General features: G+C 42.4%; 1 protein-coding gene across 1 annotated transcript in view; it reads right to left on the reverse strand.

The window, feature by feature from the left end:
* CIP2A (cellular inhibitor of PP2A) overlaps window positions 1–9,878 on the reverse strand; it is a 28,927-nt gene extending 19,049 nt beyond the window's left edge. The window contains exons 1-8 of the mRNA XM_075711306.1: window positions 9,777–9,878; window positions 7,503–7,650; window positions 5,516–5,628; window positions 3,849–3,943; window positions 3,125–3,221; window positions 2,053–2,175; window positions 1,752–1,897; window positions 1,011–1,086 (exon numbers count right to left, since the gene is read on the reverse strand). Of these exons, the coding sequence (XP_075567421.1) occupies window positions 1,011–1,086; window positions 1,752–1,897; window positions 2,053–2,175; window positions 3,125–3,221; window positions 3,849–3,943; window positions 5,516–5,628; window positions 7,503–7,650; window positions 9,777–9,878 (900 nt within the window). The remainder of the gene's footprint in view (window positions 1–1,010; window positions 1,087–1,751; window positions 1,898–2,052; window positions 2,176–3,124; window positions 3,222–3,848; window positions 3,944–5,515; window positions 5,629–7,502; window positions 7,651–9,776) is intronic.
* Between the last annotated feature and the right edge of the window lie 2,916 nt (window positions 9,879–12,794).

Below are 12,794 nucleotides of genomic sequence, written 5' to 3' on the forward strand. Positions count from 1 at the left end.
AACTCCTTTTAGCAGTTTAAAATTTTCTGAATAATAGTTTTCTTTCCTTAAAGCCAAACCAGCAGCAGAAATACAGTTCATTGGACTGGTGAAGGCTTGTGACAGTTATTATTTAGTGTATTTCTCTCCCTTCTTCTTTAAAAAGCATGACCGCTGGCTAGCAACCTAATAAGCAGTAGAAATGCATATACGCTCAGAATGAAGAAAGCTATGGAAGGGAAAATATTCTGAGACTCAAATGGATGCACATGTGCATACTCAGAGATGAAGAGGAAAGCACCCTGGAAAGCCCCCTGTCAATATGTCTTTCTAAACAAAACCAATAAACAACAACAAAAAAAAAATCACACACACAGACACATTAGCATTTATCATTTACTATGATGCAAAACACATTCATAAAAAAACTTAAGATTCATTTCACAAATGTATTTAGCCCAAATATTTTCACAACATTTCATAATTTAGCCTTTAGCAACAGCTGGCTAACATTTCATTTATGTAAGGCAGCAGTGAGACAAAGTTGAATGCAACAATTAACTGCTTAACCAAACGTGGCATCAATTTGTTCAACTAATATGAAAGAACTTACTCCTAAATCTTTGAAATTAGCATCATCATTCCCTGATCATCAGTTCAAAGTCTGAGTGGTATTAATTCAAGTTTTACCCAATGAAGTGGGGTACACACTGCATTTCTGGTAGATCCCAAAATTTCTTATTAGCCAAAGCACAACAAGTGTTTATGTTGGCTTTTTGCCTTTATGTCTGTTGCCTGAAAGCAGACACACATAATCTGGCAAAAACCCCAGCCGTTACAAATTCAACCTGATAGCCTTTTGAACAACTAGAAAATATAAACTTGGTGAATACCATAGGTCACTGAAGAGTCCTGAAGTTAATGTATTTCATTATCAACCCTCACACACGAGGAACCTACTTATGACTACAGAAGTAGAACTAGATTAGGAGTTGTACCCTCTTAGACTTAAACTGAGAAAGTATAAATACCTTAGATGATGAATCAGGATCCTTTCCATGAAGAAGATCTAATACTTGACCAAGGCATGAGGTAAAGTGCTCATATCTACAGCATACATAGCGGGGAAAAAAAAATTGGAATTTCAATACTCAGACATTTATACCAAGTGATGAATCCAAGTACCCTGTTCTCCTCCTTACCCCTAAATACTTTGGGTACAGTGATAGTTTTGATAATGTAATTTCTATTTAACATAGACTAAGCTTTAAAAATATTCTAAGAATTAAAGCAAATTCTTACTGCTAGATTTAGATTCAAATTCAGCAACTAAATTCTGCTCGCTGAATTTGCTACTAGTCAAGCCCTCCACAGAACTAGTCTCTAATGCCCTCCAGTAAAATTATTACAGCTTCAACCACACTATTCCACTTCAAGATAATACAGGCCTGTAAAAGGCAAGACAGCTATTCATCAAGTTGTCTGACCACTGATACTGTCAAGACAAAGAATTACTGAACACAATTATTAAATATTACCTAAGTGACAATGAAAAAACAGATTGATTCACACTTCTGTGTGAAACTAGTAACAGGAGAATCCTTTAGTTTCAGGTACAGCAGTTAAAATCAACTATAATCAACTAGTAACGTTCAAAAAGTATCTAAGGAATTTTTTCCAATGCTTGGTTCAGAATGCAAATAGCATACAGCAAAGGAACTGAGCAAGAGTTTAGGAAAAATATCCTGTACTTTTAGGAAGTGAAGCCATACCTGGTAAGATAATCTGCAATCTTGGGGTTCTTCAGAAGATCCATGAGTAGATCAACAGAGTATTTTCTTGTTAGAGTACCATCTCCGTTTACAACAATATTGAATATTAACTGAAATGTTTGATGGATATTTCGAGCATGGAAGAGCTGAAAGGAAGAAGAAAGTTATGTATGGGCACATACTTACTTTGCTGGGTCTCCTGCTTATTAAAACTAGCTGGCATTAGAATTTTATTTTGCCAGCGTGGCTAATGGTTTTATCTACAACTTAAGAACAGAACAGACTTCAAATTATCACTTACTTTTTCTCCTACTTCTTCATTTAAAGTAAGGCTTGATAATACTGAAAGTGCAAATACAACCATAGTCAAACTACTATGGGCCAGGAAACTTATTAAGGTACGATAGAAACTCTTCACGTTATTCTAAAGCAAAAAGGAGAAACATAGGTGTTATACATTTTATTCTGTTCTATAAAAACACCAAACTTACAGATTGTACATATTTATAAATAAGCCATACACATCATGAATAATAATACAAAAAATATATTAGAATAGTAACTGTTCTCTAGGAAATCTGTTTTAGTGCTCTACTACATAATACTGGCGTTGATGTCAATGACTAAATTCTCTGTTAAACTTGTACAAGGAAAAGTGGGAAAAAAGGAAGAAATTCTATTATTATTTTAAAGAAAGATGAGAAAGTAATTTTGCTAAAGTCTCTAATAGAAAACAACCACTGAAAAGTGACCCCCATCCCTTCTCTGCTCAGTGATCAGATCTGACAATAGTTCTTCCTTTCCCCAACATTCACTGCCATGTAGATGAATTTGTATTTCTGAATTGAAAAATAAGTTATGTTTGTACTGATTTATGAAGAGACAGGAACTGAGTAGCTCAGATATGAATGTGCATTTGAGGATTCAAGGGCCCTGACCTGACATCAAGATCAGTGGTATTTTATTGATTTATCTTTTAAAAGGCAGAGCTCTTTCTTGGCCAAAGTTAATGCAACTTCCCAAAAATCCAACCACAGTTTTTATGTTAACAACATTTAGTTTTTCTAAGGAAAAACGCTCAAATTTTAAATTCATCTTCCATTTGCAGAGAACAACTGCAGAAACTGAATGCCTAACATAAGCTAATGCAGCAACACAGAAATGTAGAGAAGGAAAGAATAACCAGTAGAACAGGAAGTTGGGTATTTTCTCCAATACGGGAGAAACAACCACCAACTCTGGAGAACAAACAGGTTAGGGTTATTATTGCCGCAAACAAGCACATAAGAAATACTGAGGTGATTCCCCGGAGTCGAGTAACTCTCTGTTGCCCTCAAGTCAGAGAATCATGCCACAAAAAACAAAACTCTTACCGAAGATTTTATCTGAGTTTGAATAGATAAATTGTGACGACAGAGATTTGCCAGGAGTCCTAAACACGGTGTCGTTAACTCATCTTCAGTGGCTTGCCTTAAAATAAAAGTCCAGAAATTTAAACAAAGATGTTTTTAGTTACAAGAATTTGTGGGTTGGGGTGGGGTGGTTGGGGGACTTCTTATTTTGGTTTGGGTTTTATTTTTGGTTGTTTTTTTTTTTTTTTAAATTAGACACCATTCCACCAAGCAAAGCAAAATTCAGATTGCAATCCCCACAGTGTGAGCCGTTTTTAACTGAGCACATCTGTAAAAAGAAACCTAGTATCAGATCAGTACTATCAAACATCCTCTGTTGCAGATGCTTTCAATAGTCATTAGATATCTTACAAGGACACTCGCACAAAATTTGTATTAATCTAACATAAGTCTGTTCCTAATGACAAGCTTGAATTTTCTCCTGGCTTTTCTCTTCGTTAGCTCCCTGCTCCTGGGGGTGGGTTAAGATGCCAATTAACATTCGATCACCTAAAGTCCCACAATCACTGCATCTGACAAACTGTAACAACACAGCTTTTGAAGAAAAATCTCTGTTAAATTCAGAGCAGAAATGCCAAGGCTCACTCTGGAGACCAGGTTAGTGCAATATGCTAACCTCCTTCAGAAAGTTTAGAAACTTAGCTAGACATTTTCCATAAGAAAATACAACTGAGTACACACTTACACACGATGCATTAGAAATGAAATTAATTCATCGATGTTGGCACCAGCGCAAAAGACAGGAACATTGTAGGTTAGCCTCTGCAGCAACTGAATACTCTGAGGAAATAAAAAGCTATTCACATATGTCTTTCCTATAGCATCTCACTGAAGAGTGTTACAAGTTACAAAAGCTGAAACTGAAAGGACAAAATAAGAAGACACCACAACTGAATTAATTTTCAGACTGTGTAATGTTAACATAAAAATTACAAGGAGTTGCTGCAAGCGCACTGAGTAGTGTCCTACCACAGCGATGTACTTATTAAAAGCCCAAACAGATGAATAAGGTTTTATTTTGACAGAGGAGTTACCTTTTTAGCCCATCCAATTCTCCCCTTTGCCTTGTCAGTAAGTTCTCTATTCTGTCAGTGAGAAAGTGGCTTTGTCCTATTGAAAGATCTAGGTGTTTCACCAAAATCCAAAAAGTGCTTTGCAATTTCTGGCGGAAAGTATGTTTATAGGAAAACAGGTTTGCTGTAAAGACTTCCAACAGATCTAATGGTAGTAAAGTCCTCCATGCGGCATTCTTTCGGCACACAACTTCACATCAACTCAGCTATGTTAATATACTCAAACATGACGATATAAATATCTGATATAAGAACTTAAAGGTCTTTAGTTGGATCTACTTGGTGACTACAAAATCTCTCTCATTGACTGAGAAGTCACCTGGATCCCTAAGCTTTCTGGTACTCCTAGTGCTTTAAGAAATACACAAACTGTGAGAAAAGTGTTCTTTACTGGATGCTTGACTCATTTTCCACAGATCAAGGGCAACAGAACTGCTAGCAAATTAATTTTATGTTTTCCCTCTCCAGAAAAGAGATGTAACTACAGGTAGCCAGCAAAGTACTTGCTGAAAGCTTGGAGCCACATATGAGAAAACGTGTGCATATTTAAAAAAAAAAAAAAAGAAAATTTTGCCCAACTTTACTGTTTAATGCACAGAAAGGGCAGGTTAAAATTGGTGAAGTCAGACTGAGATACATGTATTCACAAAAAGAGTAACATTAATTAAAAAAAAAGTCAATAATGTCTGCTTTTGGCTCCTAAAAGTAAGCGTCCATTAGCAAAGCCCCCTTGCATTCACTGGCAGATAGCCCTGACCAGGGGGAAGGAGGCATACATGCCCTGCAAACCTTCCATGAGAACTGGCAGCCACAGCTTTCCTTTCACTCCTTCACAATTACCTGTCAAAGTATTGATTAGGCAAAACAATGTCCAGGCTTTTGTTATGAACATTAGGAGAAATAACTAAATACCTCGAATGGAAAATAACCTTCCAAGCTCTCAAGCAGTGATTTTTTGAAATAACCTCAAAACCAGTTTTTTTCCTTTGGTTGTTGGTTTTTTGTTGTTTTTTTGTTGTTTGTGGGTTTTTGTTTTGTTGGGTTTTTTTTAGAGGAGGTGAAAAGCACAAGCAAGATTGAAGAGAGAATATAAAGAACTCTATGCAGTGTTAAAATCCTGTCATACTAGCCTCATACAGCAAATAATACACACAGCTAAGATCAACTTTCCCTCAACACATTATTTCAGATAGAGCTTTGAAAGACTTATTATATGCATACAGTATAATGTATACTATGTAACAGTAGCCAAACACTATTAAGCATTAGTTCCTGTTACCTGTAATAAGACTGGGTCACTAAGATTAGTAGAACTTCGATGAACCACTCCTGCCAGCACGCTGGTCAGATTGTAGGTGTCCTGAAGAGCTTCTCTAGTCTCATTGTCCAAAGCTAGAATTTAAGAATTATTAACAAAAACCCCTATTGAATAGCAAAAGCAACTGTTGTATGAGCTACCAAGCTAAGCAGAAGCCAAAGTCTTTGATCAGTTTTTCATGTATATTTGTCAAATAACTACAAATAAATCACAGCTCCTATGCACTTGCATCTCTACCTTACTTCTGAACTTACAGTTAATTGAAACACTAATACTTTTCCTTAGGACGCTTGGACACTGAAAGAATGGCCTACCTCCTACCTACAAAGTTTTGGTTCTGGTTGCGATCTTGAAGCCTGCACTTAAAAGGCTTTAAAGCTTAAAAGCAATGACCTCGGTTTCTTGCTATGGTGGGCAAGGAGACTAAAACTGATACCTTGATAGGGTTACTTAGCAATAGTTAAATAAAAAAAAAGCCAGTTCCGCTTAGGCAGTCCTAGAAAAGGTGTAGCAAACAAGGATAACAGGTAAAGCAACAGATCAGTTGGAGGAAGACTAATTCTTAAAATTTTCCAGACCCAACAGGTTGGAAAAGAAAGGTAAGAACCCCAGCAACAAACACAATTTTGCAGTAGCTGTTTCAAAAACCTAAAAGGAAGCTCAAAGAGGCTAAAAATGCCAAGAATCAGAGAAAATAAACAACAGGTCATCACAAAGGACTCAAATCTTTAATAACTACTCATATGTGATGAGAAACTAAGCAGTGAAGGGATAATTTTTACCTGCATATGTAACTTACGTATATAGGTGTCCCAGTTTCGGCTGGGATAGAGTTAATTTACTTCCTAGTAGCAGGCACAGTGCTGTGTTTTGGATTTAGTATAAGAATAATGCTGATAACACACTGATGGTTTAGTTGTTGCTAAGCACTGCTTATGCTAGCCAAGGACTTTTCAGCTTCCCATGCTCTGCCAGGTGCACAAGGAGCTGGGAGGGGGCACAGCCAAGGCAGCTGAACCAAACTGGCCAAAGAGCTATTCCATACCATATGACATCATGCTCAGCATATAAGCTGGAGCGGAGTTGGCCAGGGGACAGCAATCGCTGCTCAGGGATGGGATGGGCGTCAGTTGGGTGGTGTGCAATTGCGTCATGTATCACTTGCTTTGTATATTATTATTACTACTACTACTACTTTGCTTTATTTTATTTCAATTATTGAACTGTTCTTATCTAAACCCATGAGTTTCCTCACTTTTACCTCTTCCAATTCTCTCCCCCATCCCACCAGTTGGGGAGCAAGCAAGAGCTGTGTGGTACTTGGTTGCTGGCTAGGGTTAAACCATGACAGTAGGTTATGGTGAGCACAAAGCTCCCTAGACAACAAAGTCCTTTGGGGGGGACGGGGGGGGAAAAATACATCTCAAGAAACAAGTAAGAGGCAGTAGAACCTATTTTGTAACTGGGAAACTTGAGGCATACAGGCTCAGGCCATTGGAGAGCTCAAACTGCTGCCCAGCAAGCGCTCCAATGGGAGAGGCAAACTGAGGTGATGACAGTTGTTGATGTAACATGGCTTCTCCCTATCTTTGCATCCCCTAGGCAGGTTTCTTAATTTAAAAAAGGTAGTCTTTTTAAAGCTCCAAAAATCAAGGACAAGAGAATAATTCCTCACCCTACCCACTGAGGAAACAAATTCTGACAAGCAGGATCATTGTTATTTCACAGTAATGACTTCAAATTTGCTTCTTATGGTGATTTAACATCTTACCTGGCCTTGCACATACAGTCAGGTGGTTCAGACAAGCACTCCACTACAATGAAAAACACTTCATCTTTCACACCTTATGTTTTTTCCAAGAAGTTCACCACCTATGCCACAGCATCAGCACCTGTCTTCTCATCCCTTTCCCAGACCAAAGATAAAAAGTTCAGATGTAAACCTTACCTAGTTGTGATAGCAAAGTAAGCACAGACAAGGTTAGAGATGGGTTTATATTAGCGTCCTCAAGGAGTTCTACTAGGCAGCCGAGACATTCACTTGGTAGAATCTGGTTTGAAGCAAATAATCGTGTAAGCTTCAGTCCAGAGATAACCTGGAGATGAAGGGAGAAAACCAACCTTAATTACTCATCTGCAACAAAGTATTTAACACAGAAGTCAAAGCACAGAGTCATATTAAATAGATTTTGCGCTACTTCACAAACCGAGAATGTTAAGTACCATTCTAACAGGACACTTTCACATTTGCTGGAAAAAAAACGTTTCAAAAAAACCCACTGTTTTTCATTCCTGTAGATGTGTTCCCTTTACTCTTGGAAAGTACCAAGTTTACATTGTGATTACTTATAACACATTGGGGTTTCTTTTGTTTGCTTGCTGACAGCATTTGTAGTAACAGCATTCTTTTTAATCTCATAGCTGTAGCAGAGCAACACTTGGTATTTCTTCACACATTGAACAGAATTAATACCAGGCTACTCTTCCTACATATGTTTTAGCACAGAGAAAAGATAGGGTTTATTTATTTTGAAAGAACAACCAAACAGGTTGCTCAACACAAACATTTAGTAATCACCCTTCAGCTCAGCCCAACAACCTGCTTTCTAAAGATGCGGACAGGAACCCAAAGGTGCCACTCTGCAGGAAGGATAAGCAGTAACAGGTAGTGCTGCATTGGGAGCAGTGTGCTTGAGATGAAAACATGGAACCTGAGTTCAAGGAAGCCTATATAAGAAGATGCTGAAAATGATACACCTACACATCAATACAGGTAGACACGAGTTATATTTGCATAATACAGCAACACAATGTTGGTTTTGCATGTCCCCTGCATCTTGCATGTCTCCCTCTGTATCTCTACAATAGATACAGAGAAAGCTAAGCTGAATACTAATGTTATCCAAAACTGATGCTGCTATAGAATGTCCACTGTAAAGCTCTACCCTATGTATGCTTTTGTTTGGCTAATAGATTGCTAATGACAAATTGTCCAGGAACAGGACACAAGGTGATGTATTATTGTCTTGACTAGTAAACCATGAAGAGTTACTAAGGATCTGCCAAGAAGGAAAGTAGGGGAAAGGTAATTTCAGCAGGGGGAGATTGCAACCACTGACTCAATGAAAAACTAGAAAGACTACCCTCCCCCCCCTTGAGCATGTGTAGTAAGTTAAAATCATACTGTAATTTTACATTTAAGTGAAGAAGATATGAACCAGTGAGAGACAAGTATGCTTAGCTAAGTTAATGATTATGTAGTAGGTAGGTGTGGTGTGTTAATTGCAACGTATAAAAGTTAGAGAAAACTTTGGTAAGTGTGCTAGCTTTGTGGAATTACCACCTAGCACCCATGTCTGCGCAGAAATGAAATAATATCTTGTCTCAGTGTGTGAAGATTGGCTTATTGCACAGCGGGTAAGAGCCCTACTTGGGACAACACTAACTTTTATATTAACGTTTCAGCATTTAAAAAAAATATATTTGAAAAAGGTACCTTGCAGATTAAGCAATTCAGTCAATGTGTCAATCTCTCGCCATACCAAGTGTGCCCACTGCAAGGGCTGTACGCAAGGCTGTACCTGGAGGTCAGGGAAACGGACAGGCCCACCCCTTCGCAGCAAAGACTTTGATTACATGTCGCATGAAACTGGCAAACTTCAGATACAATACCAGTTCATCATTCAAACTCTGTTTTTAAGTTGTGAAAATAAATGATCCTTGTGGGTCAGACTTTAGGGGATATGAAAAAAAAAACCAAAAAACCCAACAGAAAACCCCACCGAAGTCCCTCGTAAGGCACATTACACGCTGAGCCTAAGCGCATGTAAACATACCGCACACATCCGTAAATACACTGAAACACCGTAAAACATTATAGTAAAGGATACAGGAATACTCCGCGGATATTTCTAAAAAATGAAGCGTTTCTTCTGTCCGACGACCTCCCTCGGCCGCTAGCTCCCCAGGCAACCGGTCACCGGGCGAGTTTCCCCATCCCCCGCCGCTGAGCCACCGGGGAAGCCGCGGGCCCGGCCAGGCCGGCGCCGACGAGCGGCTGCAGGCAGCGGCGGGACGCAGCCGGCCGAGGCCGGGCCCCGAGAAGAGCCACCCGTGCCCCCAAGCCCCAGGGGACACCACGGCCACGGCCACCCCCACGTTCCCGGCCGCGCCGCCCCGCTCCCACGGCGGCCCGGGGGCCCAGGAGCGGCGCCGCTCTCACCTCCAGGCTGCGCTGCAGGAGCGCCGCGTTGGGCGGTGTCTTGGCGGCCCGGTACTGCGTGGCTGCCAAGAGCAGGGACTTCATGCAGCCCAAGGCATCCATGGCGCCTCAGCTTCCCTCTCAGACCAGCGAGCGACAAACACAACTCGTAATTCCCGCCGCCGGCGCCATTTTGATAGCAGCGTCCGCTGAAGGGGAGCGGCCGCCGCTGCCGCAGAGCATGACGGGAGGCGCCGCCTCCGCCATCTTGCTTTGAGAGGGTGGAGCGGGAGGAGCCCCGGTGGGGGCTGCCCTGGGCATGCGGGAATGTGGGAGCTGCTGCTGCTTTATACCCTGAGGGAGAACTGCGGGAAATCCAGGACGTGCAGCCGCTTGGGTGCTGCCTCCGGCTGTAGGGTTCACGTTCGCCTGAGGCAATGCAGAAAGTTAGGGAAGGAGACTTTTCCGAAGGGGAGGTGTACGTGGTTGGGGTGCGCTGAGTCTTCCAGCCCGCCGCCTCTGGAAGGCAGCCTGCGGACTGGAGGTGCTGCAGGTTTGCACCTGCGCCCAGAGCCCGCCTTTGCCTTGCTGCTGCCTTCCTTTTCCACGCCAGCCGTTGCCGCCCCTCTGGCGTGGGGTTGAGCGCGGGCAGCAGGCGGGCGCCCCTCTAGCCGGTGGCTCCCTGCCCTCTCCCGCGGGAAGGGGAGGAAAAAGAAGGCAAAAAGCCTGCCGGCTCAGGATCGTGCCACACTAAGGAGGAAAGGCAAAGGTGCCCGTGCAGCGCTCGCCGAGGCGCTGGCGAGAGAGAAAAGGCGCTGCGCGGCGGGGCCAAGCGGGTGGCGGGGATCGAACCGGGGCCCTGCGGAGCAGCGTCCCGCCGCCTGGCGCTCGGCTGACGGGGATCCCCGCCGGCGGGGGGGCGCACAGCGACCCCTACAGGCCTGGCGCCGCCCACCGCCCCGCTCCGCTCGCACCCACGCGACGCCTCCCACGACCACGGCACCCCGACACCGCCCGCCGCGGGGGCCCCGCTCTGCTCCTCCCGTGCCGGCCCAGGAGGGAGGCTGGCACGCAAAGGAGAGCACGACCGGAGTAATTCTTGCTTCTTCGTGGGCGCGAGGTGGCCCCTTCCAATTGGGGACACCCCCAGCACGGGGTTACGCTTGCCTCTGACACCCTTCGCGCCTTCGGCTACGACATGGCTTGGCCCCTCGCTGCTCAACTCGCACACAGGCACTCACACCCACATCCTGCTGTTTCGTGGGTTCGAACGTAAATTGTGTTGTGTGAAGCTTTTGATCCTGCTTTTTTGAAACTTAATGCATAGATTGTTTTCTAATGTATGAGGCCTGCAAACAGGTGTAGGAATGTGTGCATTAACTTCATTTTATTATACTGTTAACAGAACAAATGTGTTCCTATAAAGCCCAGCTGAATATTGTAGATGAGTTTCTGTTTCGGGTCCTTGCTTCCTCCTTTAAATCCTTGATCCTTCCAGCACTCTCTGCTTCAGCTGACCGCCTCAGAGGCATTGCCTAAGAAGTCACGGGAGCGTGGGCTTGGGCGTACCCTGGGTCTGCACGCAACATCTGGAGCTGCAGCCACTGTGGTGGCGTAAATTCAAGTCCGAAGCATGGCTGCCTGCAGTGCAGCACGTTATCCACAGCAACTGCTGGCTAAAAAGCACCACAGCCCAGCCCCTTGTGTCGGTTGGCTCTGAGTAATGGTCTGTCCAGCCGTCAGGAATCACCCAGTTGGGGGTCATGAGGAGCTGGCTGGGATACCTTCTCACTTGGCCTTTTCCTAAGATTGAACATCAGTGTGACTGGCTTAGCATGTGGCGGACTGCTGAGACTCTCATTTCAGAAAATCTGTAGTGTTCCGCACTGTTAAAGACCAGGCTGCCGGAGCTGGGATGTCTCAGCACAGCAGCTGCTCAGTCTGATGCATGTGATAACCAACTATCAGGCAGGCTGCTGAATTCTGTGAATAGACGCATCAGTGTATGTGCTCCTACAAAGCAAGGGTTGCTTTTTTTTTCTCCAATAGTACCATTTTTCGTGGACAACTACTTTCTTTTCAATTCATGATTTTTGGACGCATGTGTTCGTATTTTTGGCCATGCCAGAGTTAATTAATATTCTTATTTGTCTCCTTCATGGTACAAGTACCATTTGAGCCTGGCACCAAAAGCTGTTAGCACTGTTAATTCATAATGACGTCCGAAGCACTGAAAGATCTGAAAGTCCTTTAACAAATACTGGTGTGAAAGAAACATAACAAGAAAGAACTCTAACTAGTATTACCTATAAAAATACATGAATAGTTTGTGAAAGATGTTAGACAAACACACAACCAATATAAATGTCTTCCTCAAGATCACAAATGGAGAGGGAGTTGGTACTAGTGACTGGGAGAATCTGGACATACATTCCAGTTCTGGCTTGGGCTGCTAGTTGCAGGCTACCTTCAGAACAAAAGTATATATAAAATATTTAAAATGAGGGGGTAGGATTAAAACAAATTCTTATATTAAAAATAACAAAACCTATATGCATGACAATACAGACCTAATGGCAGTAGCAAATGAAATGTAGTAAGCATTCTCATTTGTACAGTATCTATTAAAAAAAACGATGTGTTCATACCGATATGCATGTAGAACTTGCACTCCTCTTGTAATCTACCAGAATCATTCATTGATATTAAAAGTATTTCAAACCATTTTTATGTTGCTGATTAATTCTTTACAGCATGGATTTAACACAGCCTTTTGTTTTAATTTAGATTATTCCAAACTGCAGGATAATACCAGTATTCCTTCACATAGCTGCGGAACAATTGCTGGAGGTGATTTAGAGATTAAACTTAGATTCACAGTTTTAGGAAAGGCACAGCACTGAAGAAGCCTCCAGGGTGGAGTGCAGCTGGCATGCAAGGAACCCGTTTCACGGAAGCTCCCTGGGCCTGCAACCTTAGACGCCGGCAACACCAGGGGAACTTGGTGTGTTGGCTCTAAGAGGAACTGCCCGGAGGGTG

The sequence above is a fragment of the Pelecanus crispus genome, chromosome 1 (genome assembly GCF_030463565.1).
Source record: "Pelecanus crispus isolate bPelCri1 chromosome 1, bPelCri1.pri, whole genome shotgun sequence".
Lineage (NCBI taxonomy): Eukaryota > Metazoa > Chordata > Aves > Pelecaniformes > Pelecanidae > Pelecanus > Pelecanus crispus.